Source organism: Heptranchias perlo, chromosome 2, assembly GCF_035084215.1.
Source record: "Heptranchias perlo isolate sHepPer1 chromosome 2, sHepPer1.hap1, whole genome shotgun sequence".
Taxonomy (NCBI): domain Eukaryota; kingdom Metazoa; phylum Chordata; class Chondrichthyes; order Hexanchiformes; family Hexanchidae; genus Heptranchias; species Heptranchias perlo.
Genome location: NC_090326.1, coordinates 118,540,661 through 118,556,360, shown reverse-complemented (window position 1 = coordinate 118,556,360; position 15,700 = coordinate 118,540,661). Strand labels below are relative to the sequence as shown.

General features: G+C 42.4%; 1 protein-coding gene across 2 annotated transcripts in view; it reads right to left on the bottom strand.

Annotated features, from left to right (window-relative positions):
* The window catches only part of krit1 (KRIT1 ankyrin repeat containing), a 72,108-nt gene that overhangs the window by 52,045 nt on the left and 4,363 nt on the right, over nucleotides 1–15,700 (bottom strand). For both annotated transcript variants that reach the window (XM_068006441.1, XM_068006450.1), the window contains exons 2-3: nucleotides 12,272–12,420; nucleotides 3,497–3,656 (exon numbers count right to left, since the gene is read on the bottom strand). In XM_068006441.1, coding sequence (XP_067862542.1) covers nucleotides 3,497–3,656; nucleotides 12,272–12,373 — 262 coding nt within the window. In that variant the 5' untranslated portion in view covers nucleotides 12,374–12,420. The remainder of the gene's footprint in view (nucleotides 1–3,496; nucleotides 3,657–12,271; nucleotides 12,421–15,700) is intronic.

Genomic DNA, 15,700 nt, shown 5'->3' with positions numbered 1-15,700 from the left:
ACTGTCCACTTGCTGCACAGCTGTCATTGAACTCAGCACAATCTGGAACCTCATGGCCCGGCATATTCCTCACTCTACCATTACCAACAAGCCAGGGGATCAACCCTGGTTCAATAAGGAGTGCAGAAGAGCATGCCCAGAGCAGCACTAGGCGTACCTAAAAATGAGGTGCCAACCTGGGGAAGCAACAACTCAGGACTACATGCATGCTAAACAGCGGAAGCAACATGCTATAGACAGAGCTAAGCGATTCCACAACTAACGGATCAGATCAAAGCTCTGCAGTCCTGCCACATCCAGTCGTGAATGGTGGTGGACAATTAAACAACTAACGGGAGGAGGAGGCTCTGCAAACATCCCCATCCTCAATGATGGCAGAGTCCAGCACGTGAGTGCAAAAGACAAGGCTGAAGTGTTTGCAACCATCTTCAGCCAGAAGTGTCGAGTGGATGATCCATCTCGGCCTCCTCCTGATAATCCCACCATAACAGAAGCCAGTCTTCAGCCAATTCGATGCACTCCATGTGATATCAAAAAAAGGGTTAATGCACTGGATACAGCAAAGGCGATGGGCCCCGACTACATCCCAGCCGTAGTGCTGAAGACTTGTGCTCCAGAACTAGCTGCGCCTCTAGCCAAGCTGTTCCAGTACAGCTACAACACTGGCATCTACCCAACAATGTGGAAAATTGCCCAGGTATGTCCTGTCCACAAAAAGCAGGACAAATCCAATCCGGCCAATTACCGCCCCATCAGTCTACTCTCAATCATCAGCAAAGAGATGGAAGGTGTCGTCGACAGTGCTATCAAGCGGCACTTACTCACGAATAATCTGCTCACCGATGCTCAGTTTGGGTTCCGCCAGGACCACTCGGCTCCAGACCTCATTACAGCCTTAGTCCAAACATGGACAAAAGAGCTGAATTCCAGAGATGAGGTGAGAGTGACCGCCCTTGACATCAAAGCAGCATTTGATCGAGTGTGGCACCAAGGAGCCCTCGTAAAATTGAAGTCAATGGGAATCAGGGGGAAAACTCTCCAGTGGCTGGAGTCATACCTAGCACAAAGGAAGATGGTAGTGGTTGTTGGAGGTCAATCATCTCTGCCACAGGGCACTGCTGCAGGAGTTCCTCAGGGCAGTGTCCTAGGCCCAACCATCTTCAGCTGCTTCATCAATGACCTTCCCTCCATCATAACGTCAGAAATGGGGATGTTCGCTGATGATTGCACAGTGTTCAGTTCCATTTGCAACCCCTCAAATAATGAGCAGTCCGAGCCCGCATGCAGCAAGACTTGGACAACATCCAGGCTTGGGCTCATAAGTGGAAAGTAACATTTGTGCCAGACAAGTGCCAAGCAATGACCATCTCCAACAAGAGAGAGTCTAACCACCTCCCCTTGACATTCAATGGCATTACCATCGCCGAATCCCCCACCATCAACATCCTGGGGGTCACCATTGACCAGAAACTTAACTGGACCAGCCATATAAATACTGTGGCTACGAGAGCAGGTCAGAGGCTGGGTATTCTGCAGCGAGTGACTCACCTCCTGACTCCCCAAAGCCTTTCCACCATCTACAAGGCACAAGTCAGGAGTGTGATGAATACTCTCCACTAGCTTGGATGAGTACAGCTCAAACAACACAAGAAGCTTGACACCATCCAGGACAAAGCAACCCGCTTGATTGGCACCCCATCCATCACCCTAAACATTCACTCCCTTCACCACCGGCGCGCAGTGGCTGCAGCGTGTACCATCCACAGGATGCACTGCAGCAACTCGCCAAGGCTTCTTCAACAGCACCTCCCAAACCCGTGACCTCTACCACCTAAAAGGACAAGAGCAGCAGACACAAGGGAGCAACACCACCTGCACGTTCCCCTCCAACTCACACACCATCCTGACTTGGGAATATATCGCCGTTCCTTCATCGTCGCTGGGTCAAAATCCTGGAACTCCCTTCCTAACAGCAGTGTGGGAGAACCTTCACCACATCGACTGCTGCGGTTCAAGAAGGCGGCTCACCACCACCTTCTCAAGGACAATTAGGGATGGGCAATAAATGCCGGCCTCGCCAGCGCCGCCCACATCCCATGAATGAATTTTAAAAAAGCACAATTGCACAGACATTCTGCTCTCATTGTGACCCCAATGAAGCCTTCCTCTTTCACTATGTTAAAACTTTCAACTTTGTTGCATATCTAAACTGGGTATGCGGAAAGGGCAGGGGAATGGGAAAAGGGTGTAGCTCTTTCAAAGAACTGGTATAGGCACGATGAGCCAAATGACTTCCTTCTGTGCTGTAAAATTGATGATTCTATTAAATAACCAGTGCAATTTTGGGGATTCAACCTTCAAAACAACACTGAAGCATTGGAAAGTATTCAGAAGAGTCGAACTTGCTTTTGGTGGAGAAAAGATGACTGATAGGAGACATAATCCAGGCCTTTAAAATTCTGACAGATTATGAGCAAGAGTAGAGGACACAATTTATAAGTAACAAGGCTCAGCTTCCCCTAAGGCTCCAGCTAACAAAGCCAGTTTGTAACTAAGCCATGCTGACCAGAGGTTCATCGCGGTATGCTAAAGTCAACTGATCTCAGCCGGCGGAATGACGGAACTGCTATATTTGGCCTTGGTGTCCGTGGACTAGGGAGAAAAAAAATATCAACTCGGGCTCCTGCTCCCAATTGCTATTCAGTGAACCTTGCTGGAAAGTATGCATTTGTGGAGATCTGGTGAAAATAGGATTGAGTTCAGCTGTGAAGCACTGTACCATCAAAAGGATTGCTGACGCCCACTGTCTAGGCTAACACACAAGGAAAGGCAACTTGGCGAATTTATTGGAGACCATTCATAGAACAGTACTCCGATAGATGTCAACTGCTTCAAGAGAGGAAGAAAGAAAACAGTGAAAAAGTAACGAGCTCAAGCAAGACTAGAGTGTGGAATTTTATTGTTTCAATAGAGGTGATAAAGTTCAACACCAGGAGAGAAAGGAAATTGAAGGGTCAGACATCGCAGGCTGCTGTTGTGCATCTGTTCATGTTCAGTTGAATAGCAGCACTGGCACAGAGCAAGGAGCAAATTGTCTGCTTGTGTTCTATGCTGTACAATTAAGAGAAGGGAAAACACACAATACTTCCTCCCGTTTCCAATTAATAAATCTATTCATCAACTGTAATATCTTCTTGGCAGATTCTTTTCAAATTGGTGCAATAAAACAAAGTTCATTTCAATTCCACTCCAAAACTTGAAAGCACAAAATTACCAGCAGTAACATTAACAGGAATCATTGGTGTAAACTAATCTTTGGTATAATTACTGAGAGGCGATTATGTCAATGTCTTCAATACAGTGTGCAGCAAAATTCTACTGTCATTCATTACATAAAAGCCACTTTTGAGTCTTTGCAATTGGTGACACCAAACTCGGTACTAATATAAACAAAATCTCTCGCGACAAAGTATAATAAATTGCACTTTTGTTCTACCTTTGACTCCTTGGTTGTTAGGAGATGTCAGTTTAGTGGCTTCAACCACAAAGTCGAGAATATCCTGCCCTTTATTTTCATCCCTCTTCAGTTTTGTTTGTAACAAAACTTTCTTCCTCTTTTTCTCCTTGCCTTCATTTTGCAACTCCAGCAGCAGAATCTTAACAAAAACAAGTACACAACAAAGTGTGATTCAAAAGGTGGTATGTCACAGGAGAGTAAAATGTATGATATACTAATTTAATAGACATGAATAATGAGGTGTTAACTCCAAATGAAGCATCACTATACAAAGGAGCACTGGTGCACTGAAGTGTCAGTCTAGATTACATGCTCAAGTCTCGAGAGTGGGGTTTGAACCCATGATCTTCTGACTCAGAGGCAAGAGTGCTACCACTGAGCCAAAGATGACACGAGAAAGTTGTTTCTTCTTTAAATGGGGTTTGTTCCAATATATTTTCAAAGGGATTGTGAATGGCATATTTATGGCTGGCCGCATCTCAGTTAGCCTGAGTCAAGCAGAGACTGCGCCACATCAGTCAATCCATGGTAGTGTTTCACCATGAAAGAAACCTTATGTTGAGATAATGCAGAAGTATCTTGTTTTAACAATGAAGATAGTAAAGTTTGTAAACTGCCATAAATATACTGTTTGTACTGCGTATTGTCCATTTACTTGTTTATTGAGCCCGGTCTGATAGAGGGTACATTCATCTATCTACTAAAGACCATTTTGCGCAGAGGCATATGTAATAAGCCAATAAGCTGGAATACAGTGGTAAGGATTCTCAATTTAATCCCAAGGTCCTGGTACCTTTACCTAAAAATTGGTCAGATAAAGCACCGCACTGGTTTTTAGGAGACACAAGATTCACTTCCTGGAGTGGTCTTCAACACTGAACGTATATATAGCGAAAAAGCTCAAAAACATAATGGGCGCTACCAGTAGGACAAGAATCTCCAGTGCTTTCCTTTTAAGAGTCTGACCCACCCAATCTTTAAAGTCCTAAATAAAGGAATCAAGCAACAACTCAGAGGCTAGTCGAAGGAGGGGCCTGTGCCTCCTTTGAAACAGCTTCCCAGAGGATCTCTTAATAATAGAGAAGCAGGTGGGTCACTCTGGATTTGGGGGTGGGGGGGGGGGGGGAAAGAGAATAGTGTTCAGCTTCATATTGTGTTAAAAGTTAGGCAATGCTCTTTGAATCATTCTTCAAAAATGCCTTTAGCTCAAAGACATACCATTGTCAGTAGCCTCTGGGATAAAAGAATGGCAAGTTCAAAACATCTAGGAAATAAGGAACCTTTAGTAACGAGGGTGGAGGTCATCTGCACCCCTAACAATTAATAACTTTGCACCATGGGGTTCTGAAGCTACAATTGTCCAAAGGCCACCATGCACCAAACTTTAGGAAAACTCCTATGGGCTTGGCCTGCAAAGCATCCTTCCTCATGGTAAGGTGTAGAATGATGAGGGGTTCCATGGCCACATTAAGGACTAGCGAACATATTAGGAACATACATAGGATCAGGAGTAGGCCATTCAGCCCCTCAAGCCTGTTCTGCCATTCAATTAGATCATGGCTGATCTGCATGTTAACTCCAGCTACCCACCTTGGTTCTGTAACCCTTAATACCCTTGCCTAACAAAAATTTATCAATTTCAGTTTTGAAATTTTCCAATTGACCTAGCCTCAACAGCTTTTTGGGGAGAGGTTTCCAGATTTCCACTACCTTTTGTGTGAAGAAGTGCTTCCTGACATCACCCCTGAACAGCATAGCTCTAATTTTAAGGTTATGCCCCCTTGTTCTGGAGTCCCCCACTAGAGGAAATAGTTTCTCTCCATCTACCCTTTCAAGTCCTTTAATCATCTTAAAACACCTCAACTAGATCACCCCCTAATCTTCTATACTCAAGGAATACAAGCCTAGTCTATGCAACCTGTCCTCATAATTTAACCCTTTTAGCCTCAGTATCATTCTGGTGAATCAGAACTGCATCCCCTCCAAGACCAATATGTCCTTCCTGAGGTGCAGTGCCTAGATCTGAATGCAGTACTCTAAATGGGGTTTGGTATTGAATGATACAAATGGTCTATAAAAGGCTTCTTCTTGTTGTTTTTATACCCCTTGGCACCAACTAGCAAGCAGCTGCCTCCAGTAATCACCAAGACACTAGGTCAAGATAGCTGGGAAGAATGGGTAGTAGAAGATGTTGAGATAGGTGGCCTCTCTTGGTCTTTGGCATCTATTCATATACATCTGAGTCAGATGTAGTTCCTGCTGGGCATAACATTTGGAACTAGCCCCTCCGGGGCACTGTCCCACGTCTTCGTCTTGTTGCGACATTCTGGGGTCGACAATGTCAACTCAGATCCCTATCTCCTCAAAGATACACCGGCTGGGTAGCAGAAGCTGCTGTGTATAGCTACTTGCCTTTGGTCTGATCCTGATTTTTGGGCAGCAGGTGGTTTAATGGCAGATGCAATAAGCTCACTATCTCATCTGTCCCTCCAGCTGACATAAAGGGAGTGCAGCAGAAACACATGGAACTGGCTACATTACAAAATAGATTCCACAGCTTGACTTGGGGCTTCATTAATGCCAATTACATTCACAAGCTTGAATTAAAAAAATTTCATGGTGTGCAAAATGTTACTGGTAAAGAAGGGGGTTAGGACAGGAGTCATGATACCAGCACAGCGTGGGCCAAGATTGACAAATGACTCAGATGTATATGAATAGATGCCAAAGACCAAGAGAGGCCACCTATCTCAACATCTTCTACTACCCATTCTTCCCAGCTATTATGAACAAGTGTCTTGTTTGCTCTGCAAGTCTGCTCCCACCCTTACTTTCTGCCTCTCCTGCTTTGCCTTCAATATTCCCCATAATGGTACTATTGTTTAAGTTAAATTCAAGAACAAAGGTTCCATTAATATTTATAGATGTTGGCATTCAGCATCCCCTTTCTTATCTGAGAAATTTGCAAGCAACATGGAATGTTTCGAAAAGTTCATCAGGACCATACAACTTGTTTTAAGTAAAGCTAGTAAATTGCTTTTAAAGTGAAACAAGCCTGTTTAATACTGGCACGTACCTAGGTTATTATACATCATATATGCAACATTAAGGGAGGTGGCTGTTTCATAAGATCACAAAATAATTACGGATGCAGAAAGCCATTCAGCCCATCATAATTCATCCATCCAAAATGATTCGAAGGTATTCCCCCTCCATTGCAGAATCCAATTATAGGAACATAGGAACAGGAGTAGGCCATTCAGCCCCTCGTGCCTGCTCCGCCATTTGATAAGATCATGGCTGATCTGTGATCTAACTCCACATACCTGCCTTTGGCTCATATCCCTTAATACCTTTGGTTGCCAAAAAGCTATCTATCTCAGATTTAAATTTAGCAATTGAGCTAGCATCAATTGCCGTTTGCGGAAGAGAGTTCCAAACTTCTACCACCCTTTGTGTGTAGAAATGTTTTCTAATCTCGCTCCTGAAAGGTCTGGCTCTAATTTTTAGACTGTGCCCCCTACTCCTAAAATCCCCAACCTGCGGAAATAGTTTCTCTCTATCCACCCTATCTGTTAATATCTTATAAACTTTGATCAGATCACCCCTTAACCTTCGAAACTCCAGAGAATACAACCCCAATTTGTGTAATCTCTCCTCGTAACTTAACCCTTGAAGTCCGGGTATCACTCTAGTAAGCCTACGCTGCACTCCCTCCAAGGCCAACATGTCCTTCCGAAGGTGCGGTGCCCAGAACTGCTCACAGTACTCCAGGTGCGGTCCAACCAGGGTTTTGTATAGCTGCAGCATAACTTCTGGCCCCCTTGCACTCTAGTCCTCTAGATATAAAGGCCAACATTCCATTTGCCTTCTTGATTATTTTCTGCACCTGTTCATGACACTTCAATGATCTATGTACCTGAACCCCTAAGTCCCTTTGGACATCCACAGTTTTTAACTTTTTACCATTTAGAAAGTACCCTGTTCTATCCTTTTTTGATCCAAAGTGGATGACCTGACATTTGTCTGCATTGAATTCCATTGGCCACAATTTTGCCCATTCACCTAATCTATCAATATCCCTTTGTAATTTTATGTTTTCATCTCCACTGCTTACAATGCCACCAATCTTTGTGTCATTGGCAAACTTAGATATGAGACTTTCTATGCCTTCATCTAAGTCGTTAATAAATATTGTGAATAATTGAGGCCCCAAGACAGATCCCTGCGGGACTCCACTAGTCACATCCTGCCAATGTGAGTACCTTCCCATTATCCCTACTCTCTGTCGCCTTTCGCTCAGCCAACTTCCTAACCAAGCCCGTACTTTTCCCTCGATTCCATGGGCTTCTATCTTAGCTAACAGTCTCTTATGTAGGACCTTATCAAATGTCTTCTAGAAGTCCATATAAATAACATCCATTGACATTCCCCTGTCCACTACTTTAGTCACCTCTTCAAAAAATTCAATCAGGTTTGTCAGGCACGACCTACCTTTCACAAATCCATGCTGGCTCTCTCTGATTAACTGAAAATTCTCGAGGTGTTCAGTCACCCTATCCTTAATTATAGACTCCAGCATTTTCCCCACAACAGATGTTAGGCTAACTGGTCTATAATTCGCCGGTTTCCGTCTCTCTCCTTTCTTAAAAAGCGGAGTGATATGTGCAATTTTCCAATCTAGAGGGACAGTTCCTGAATCTAGAGAACTTTGAAAGATTATAGTTAGGGCATCTGCAATGTGCTCACCTACTTCCTTTAAAACCATGGGATGGAAACCATCTGGTGCTGGGGATTTGTCACTCTTTAGTGCTATTATTTTCGTCATTACTGTTGCTTTACTTATGTTAATTTTATTGAGTCCCTGTCCCCGATTCAATATTAGTTTTCTTGGGATTTCCAGCATGCTATCCTCTTTTTCGACTGTAAATACTGACGCAAAGTAATTGTTCAACATGTCCGCCATTTCCCCATTGTCAATGACAATATCCCCACTTTCAGTTTTTAAGGGGCCAACACTGCTCCTGACCACCCTCTTTTTCCTAATATAACTATAAAAGTTCTTCGTATTGGTTTTGATATCCCTTGCGAGTTTCTTTTCATACAGTCTTTTTGTAGCCCTTACTATCTGTTTTGTGACCCTTTGTTGATCTTTGCATCTTTCCCATTCGCCAGGATCTGTGCCATTTTTTGCCTTTTTGTATGCCCTTTCCTTATGTCTTATACTGTCCCTTACCTCTTTAGTTGTCCGTGGCTGTTTTTTTTGGCAAATAGAGCTCTTGCCCCTCAGGGGTACAAACCGATTCTGTATCTCGTTAAATGTTTCTTTAAACATTTCCCACTGATCATCAGTCGTTTTACCCATTAACAGATTTGCCCAGTTTACTGTGGACAGTCTCTGTCTCATCCCATTGAAGTCGGCCTTGCCCAAGTCTAGAATCTTAGCAGCTGATTCACTTTTTTCCCTTTCAAACACTACATTGAACTCCATCATGTTATGATCACTATTGGATAGATGTTCACGCACAGTTAAGCCGTTAACTAAATCTGGTTCATTACTCATTACTAAATCTAGTATGGCTTGCCCCCTTGTTGCCTCTAGGACATACTGCTGTAGAGAACTATCCCGGACACACTCAAGAAAATTGCTACCTTTCTGACAGTTGCTAGTCTGCTTTTCCCATTAAGACCACTATGCCTTTCTTACACGCTTGTCTAATCTCTGCATTTATACAATCTAGCACTTCAGAGCTGCTGCCAGGGCTCCTATATACAACTCCCAATATAGTCTTAGATCCTTTCTTATTTCTCAATTCAACCCATAAGGTCTCTGTGGAGGATCCCTTTCTTCGCCTTGTTCTATGCAGACTGGCGAAGAGCTTCAAGTGAAGTTGCATTCACATGGCGGTGACTGCATAGAACAGGTCTGTGGTTTGGAAGAAATGAACAAGACCTGCCAATTATTGAGTGTATCGTCTAGCTATATGTTAAAACTATTGTTATCAAATAGACTGATCAATAACAAACTCATATACATTATCAATGTGACCTCAAAACTGCTGCTACATCCACAATACTGTAAAAAAAATGAAATACATTATAATCCATTCGAAGTGTTGGGGACAACCGAGAACCGTCAAAATAAGTTCCACTTTCTTGCATAGCTAATGCAGAACAGAATTAAGTTTTTAAGCTAATTCTGAATTTACAATTCAAGCTACATAACAATATTTCAACAAAGATACAGATAGTGAAAAATGGATCCATTCAGGCCTCACAAGAGAATACTTTAAAAATATTCATGATGATTTGCCATAAGTAAATAGTACTGAATTGCAAATTTCAAAAGATCAGCTATTTCCATTACTGAAATGCATCTGTGTGGGTTCAAAAATTCTGCAGTCAGGTATTTATGTATTTCAAATATTTATCCATTTCCCTTTTAAAAGGCATTAGAGATTCGACTTCACCATTGTTTCTGGTCGGACACTGCTGGTCCCAACAACTCTCTGCAGAAAAAACTTTCACAAAACCTCTCCCTTTGATCTTAATTAAATCATTAAGATTTAATGATCTTAAATTTCTGCCCTCCAGTTATGAACTCATCAATAAGTAGAAATAGTTTTACCATTCCATCTTATTAATACACCTCAAATTTGAAACCCCTTTATTTAGATCTCTTCTTAATCGCTTTTCTAGTGAATAGAGCGCTAGTTTCTCTTTTACTTACGAGGCGACCAAAGGCTTAGATTTTACCAAATAGATTTTAAGGCGGTTTTTAAAGGCACGGAGACAGGTAGAGAGGCAGAGGGATGAATTCCAGCGAGGAAGTCTAAAGCAACAAGGGTCGATGCCCCCCTCCATGGAGAGGAAGGAAGGAGGTGTACAAAAGGCCAGCATCAGAGGACTGGAGAGGACAGAAGGCTGGCGGATGTTGCAGAGGAAGGTGGAGAGAGGCCATGAAAGATTTATTTGATGCATTAGGGGTCATAAAGTTAGAGGCCAGTAAAGACAGGGAGCGATGGGTGAAAGGAACAATGCAGATCAAGATGTGAGCAAATGAGTTCTGGGTCATGTGAAGTTTGAGGAATGTGAAGGTTGGGAGCCAGTGATGAGGGCACTACAGAAATCAAGTCTAGAGGTGACAGAAGCATAAATAAGGATTTTTGCGGTGACGGAGGTGAGGTTGGGTGGGGTGGATGTGGATGCAGGTGATGTTGCCAAGGTGGATGTAAGCAGTCTTGGTGATGGACAGGATATGAGGTTTGAACTCAGCTCTGGGTTGGTCAGGATGCCACGGTTGCACACAGTCTGGTTTAGCTGTGGGAGCAGCAGGGAGGGGAACAGAGTTTCTGGAGGGCATTAACAAAGTTTTACACAAAGGAGCTTACAGCTCAAGACATTATACACCGGAAAGTGTTCAAAGAAGAATGACAAGAACGTGGAAATGGTACTAATATAACTTGGACACACACACTGCTGAGTGTCAGGACATTAGGCCATCACAGGAAATGCATTAATAAAGTTAACCTTGTATTAAAAGAACACTTACATGTATTTAGCCTGGCAAGCTAGTTTTGTTATATGTGGGTTGACTGTATTCATGCCCTCTAGTTTTGTGCTCTCAGTCCCAGTTCAATAATTTGCTTGCATATAAGTTAGCTGTTTCTCACGTCATTTTAAAAGGCAGGAATTTATTACAACTGGATAGATTATACAGGGTTCCACCGTATAAAGTTAAAATCTCTCCAGCAAAATTTGCTATTAGAAGGATTTTTCTTCCCCACCCCTCCCCCTAATAAAAATAATGGATATTTGAAATGTAATCCCAACAAAAGCAGTTCATGTGTTAGCACCTTGCAAAAGAGCTTGATGAATGTAACTTGCATTTATATAGTGCCTATAACTTGGAAAATGTCCCAAGGCACTTCACAAAGAAAAGGAAAAAAAAACTGCAAATGTTGGAAGTCTGAAGTAGAAACAAAAAATGATGGAAAAAAGGCAAATAAATATCTGTAAAGAGAAATGACATTTCCAGTGTGTACCTTTCATCTGTAAAACTGTATCTACTCGCCTCTATTCCCAAATAATATATTATAAATAAAAAAACTGAGGGCCCCACATTGATCCTTGGGGGAAGCTACTTGTCATTTTTTGCCAATCCAAGCATGTTCCTTTTATCCCTATTCTCTATTCCTACCTCCCAACAAATTTCCTATCCATGCCACAAGGTTGCCTCCAGTTCCATGCACCTTAATTTTAACTAATAATTTCTTACTCCAAACTTAGCAAATACTTTCGGAAAATCCATGTATGTGACATTCATTTATTTACCATCTCAGTACTCAGTCAAAGAATTCTATTTGATTAGTTAGGCATGCTACCTTTTATGTTGGCAGCTCCCTGCAAGAATGCTATATGCTTTCTAAACTTTGCATTCCTCTTAAAAACACTTTGCCTTTGGAGGTTTAGAGCATTTCACCAAGATCTAGTATGGAATTTAGGACCAGATTTATTGCCAATTCATAGCCAACAGGTGGAAAATCTAGCACGTGCATTTGTCCACCTACTACTCATTAAAGTGCCAAAAAATAATCTCCATTACATCCACAAAAAAGAGTGTCTTGGGTCACTGGAATTGAAGCTACAATACCACTAATTATAAGTGATGACAAATCATATTACATAGCACATATTTACTTTCTGCATCCTACACATCTAAAGGGGATACTTAAAAAGTATTTATTTGCTTACTTCATATGATTTTGTTCGATAGTCACGGGAATTCAAACTAGCAGCATTCTTAGGACGAATCACTGCAACATATGTATCTTCTGGATCATTCAGACTGCCCATGGCTGTTTCACTCCATTTACTTAGTTGGAATTACAGTTACAGTTCACCTGTGAATAGAAAACAAAGTGTAGAGTGTTTCTTCTTTCATAAAAAGAGCAGAATATCAAAAGAAAATCATTTTACATTTGATGAAGATTTGCAACTGTTAGCAATAATGAATGAGGCAGTCATTTGTTGAGGTTTCGATACACAAGTGAAGTAGTGTGCAAAAATCAATCTTAGCAGCATAGAGACCTGAAAAAAAACTCATTAAGAATCTTATGTTTCCTTTTTATAAAATCAACAATTTTCCATTAACTGTTCAATTCTTTTGACTTCATTGTAGAAATATTGCACACCAAAAGATTTTCAGATGTCATCATGCTTTTATTCAGTATTTACAATGGCTCTTAACTAACAAGAATTTTTCATATGAACTTCTTGGAAGCTACCACTTTGATGCCCAATTTATTTTACCCCTCCAACTTCAAAAAAATCACAGCAAATAAGGCAATGCTGCTGCCATGCAACAGTAATGAAGCATTTTTGTCTATTATTTTTTGTGTCACAGTACACAAGATAAAAATTAAAATTTGCAAAGAAAAACAGCAAAGGATTTTCTATACACATTATATCCAGAGTCAGACAATTGTTAGTCATAGATGTCAGGGAGATGTATATATGTAAACTCCCTACCTACTAGCCAGGTCCATTATGTTCAAAATGCAGTTACTAATTAACAAATTAGATTCATCCAGTTGAAATCAGGTGGGACAGGATAGTTTCTCAGGTCGGGAGCCAAGTCATTCAATTCAGATACAAATATCTTTGTATCTTTTAAGGCAGGGACGTCCAATCACCCTGTGGCCACATGTGACCCGAGAGTTGGCAATTCAGCCCCTGAAGCCAGGCAATTCAATCACATTTGCATTTTTTATTTATTGGTAGTTTGTCCTGTAAACTTTGCGGGCCTGGGAATTTGAACACAACTTTTTTTAAAAACACAGTTGCTCAACACTGGCGGATAACCCCTCAATCAGAACACTAAGATTTGTTAGTGTCAGCAGCTTGAGATATATGGGATTTTATATTTTTTTCCCCAAGTATTCATGGTACATATCTATTCAGCGCAAAACCACTAACGTTTAGACACCAATGTTTTAAGTGTTCTGATTGAGTTTGAGCTTGTTGATTTCCTAGGTTGGCCCGATGTGAACCACCACAGAAGTTGAGTTAGAGAGCAAGCTTCAATTTATAGTGCGGGTTGGTGCAAGGCACTGAACAGGTATAGTCAATTACCTATTTATTGTACATCTGTTTATATTTATTACTGCTCATTTATTTGTTTACTATTTAATAAATCCGTTTGTTAGTTTATAGCCTAATCCAAGGGCTGATGAGAGATTTTATTCTTGTGCCTTCCAAAATCAAGGAAATCACGTGAGGCCACGTCCAGTAAGAATGCAGTGACGAGAGCTCTCTGTTTGACCCCTGGGCTCACTACATTTACCTAGATATTAGGCAAATGAAGGCAAACTTTGGGTACTAGGAAGAGAGGGCTTGTTTCCAGGTGTATTCTGACAATGAACTATAAGAAAATATCTAATGTTAAAACCCAAAAACATAACAGTGATGGATCTTTTATATTGCAATACTGCCCAAGAATCCTTATGCTACGAGAGCAGCTCCATTTATATTGCAGGGTGGATTCCACCACAGAAGGAACAGAAAAGCTGCACACGCTATTCACAACTTACAGCCACTGAGGAAAGTTTCTACAAGTCAACAAGTGCAAACTTATTTGTTGGCTGTAAGGGTGAGCTGAGCCACTCAGCCTGCCGACACATCAAGAAACAGAACCGCCTCCACCTCAGTCAGTAACGTTTTTATTACCATTAAGGTGGAGCTGCCTCCACAGAAACTATCACTTAATGGTTGGTCTCAGGTGCTATAGAGGCAGAAGCACCATCTCATTTACTTCACTGTACCACCCCTGAAGATGGAGCAGTTGACAGCAACACAGTAAAGTGAGTGCGATACAAAAAAAGGTGTGCTCATTGCTTCCGGAGACGGCACTGCTCCTGATATTGCAAGCCTACCCGTACAAGCTTATGCCGGGGTGGGGGAGGGGGGGGGGGGGAGGGGGAGGGGGGGGCGGTGGCAACAAGGGGTGAGCGGTATTAGATAGGGACAACAGGAGATGAGGATGAAGTGGCTTCTGGCTGCCAGGAGATATATTAGGAGGGATAAGGAGAGTTAGGAGTATAGAGACAAAAGGGGATGTGATGAGGTAGAGGGGAGTGGATAAAGTGATGGAAGCTGCAGATACGGGTATGGGAGGGAAGGTGATAAGAGTTAAGGGTGGGGAAGACCATGGGGATAACAGAAGGTGATGGGGGCCAACGGTGAGGTGATCACTGGCTGCCCGGCTTCAGAGAGAATAGTGGATAATTGGAGGAATCGAGGTGAGTGGGGTGGATGGAGGGGTAAAGCTGACAGGGGGCAACAGCAGGTGGCCGGTGAAGGGGTTGAGTGAATATTTCTTAGGGGAAGCAATGGAAGTGAGGGGTTGGAAGGAAGAGCATGGGTAGTAGGAAGCCAAAGGGGTATAAAACACAATGGGATTGAGGGTGAATGGGGAACCAAGAGGTACGGGTGGAAGGCAAAGGAAATGAACTGCCAACAATAGCAGGTCATATTTTCCCACACCAGCTACTAGAAGATGCAGTTTGCAGCCCTCAGTAGCTCTTGCCACGTGCACTCAAATGAGGAAGTCAGACAAAGCAGAAAAAGGGCACAAGGACAGTAACAAAAAAGGATTAGGGAGAGAAGACATGGGGTCAGCTGCAACATGTACGTCGATAATGCCCAGCTCTACCTCTCCATCACCTCTCTTGACCGCTCCACTGCCTGTGTTGTCAAACTGTTTGTCCAATATCCAGTCTTGGATGAGCTGCAATTTCTTCCACTAAAATATTGGAATTACTGAAGCCATCGTCACCACCTACTGCTACAAACTCAATACCCTCGCTACTGATTCCATTCCCCCTCCCCTACCAATGTTTCAGGCTCAACCAGACTTTGATATCTTGGCATTGTATTCGACCACAAACTGAATTTCCAACCCCAAATACTCTCAATCAAAAGGACCGCCTACTTTCATTTCCGTAACATCGCCGCCTCTGCCCCTACCTTTGCCTCAGCCCATCTGGTGCTGAATCCCTCATCCATGCCTTTGTCACCTCCAGAGTCGACTATTCCTATGCTCTCCTGGCCTGCCTTCCATTCTCCACAAACTTCAGCTCATCCAAAACTGCTGCCTGTATCCTATCCTACCTGACACCAAAT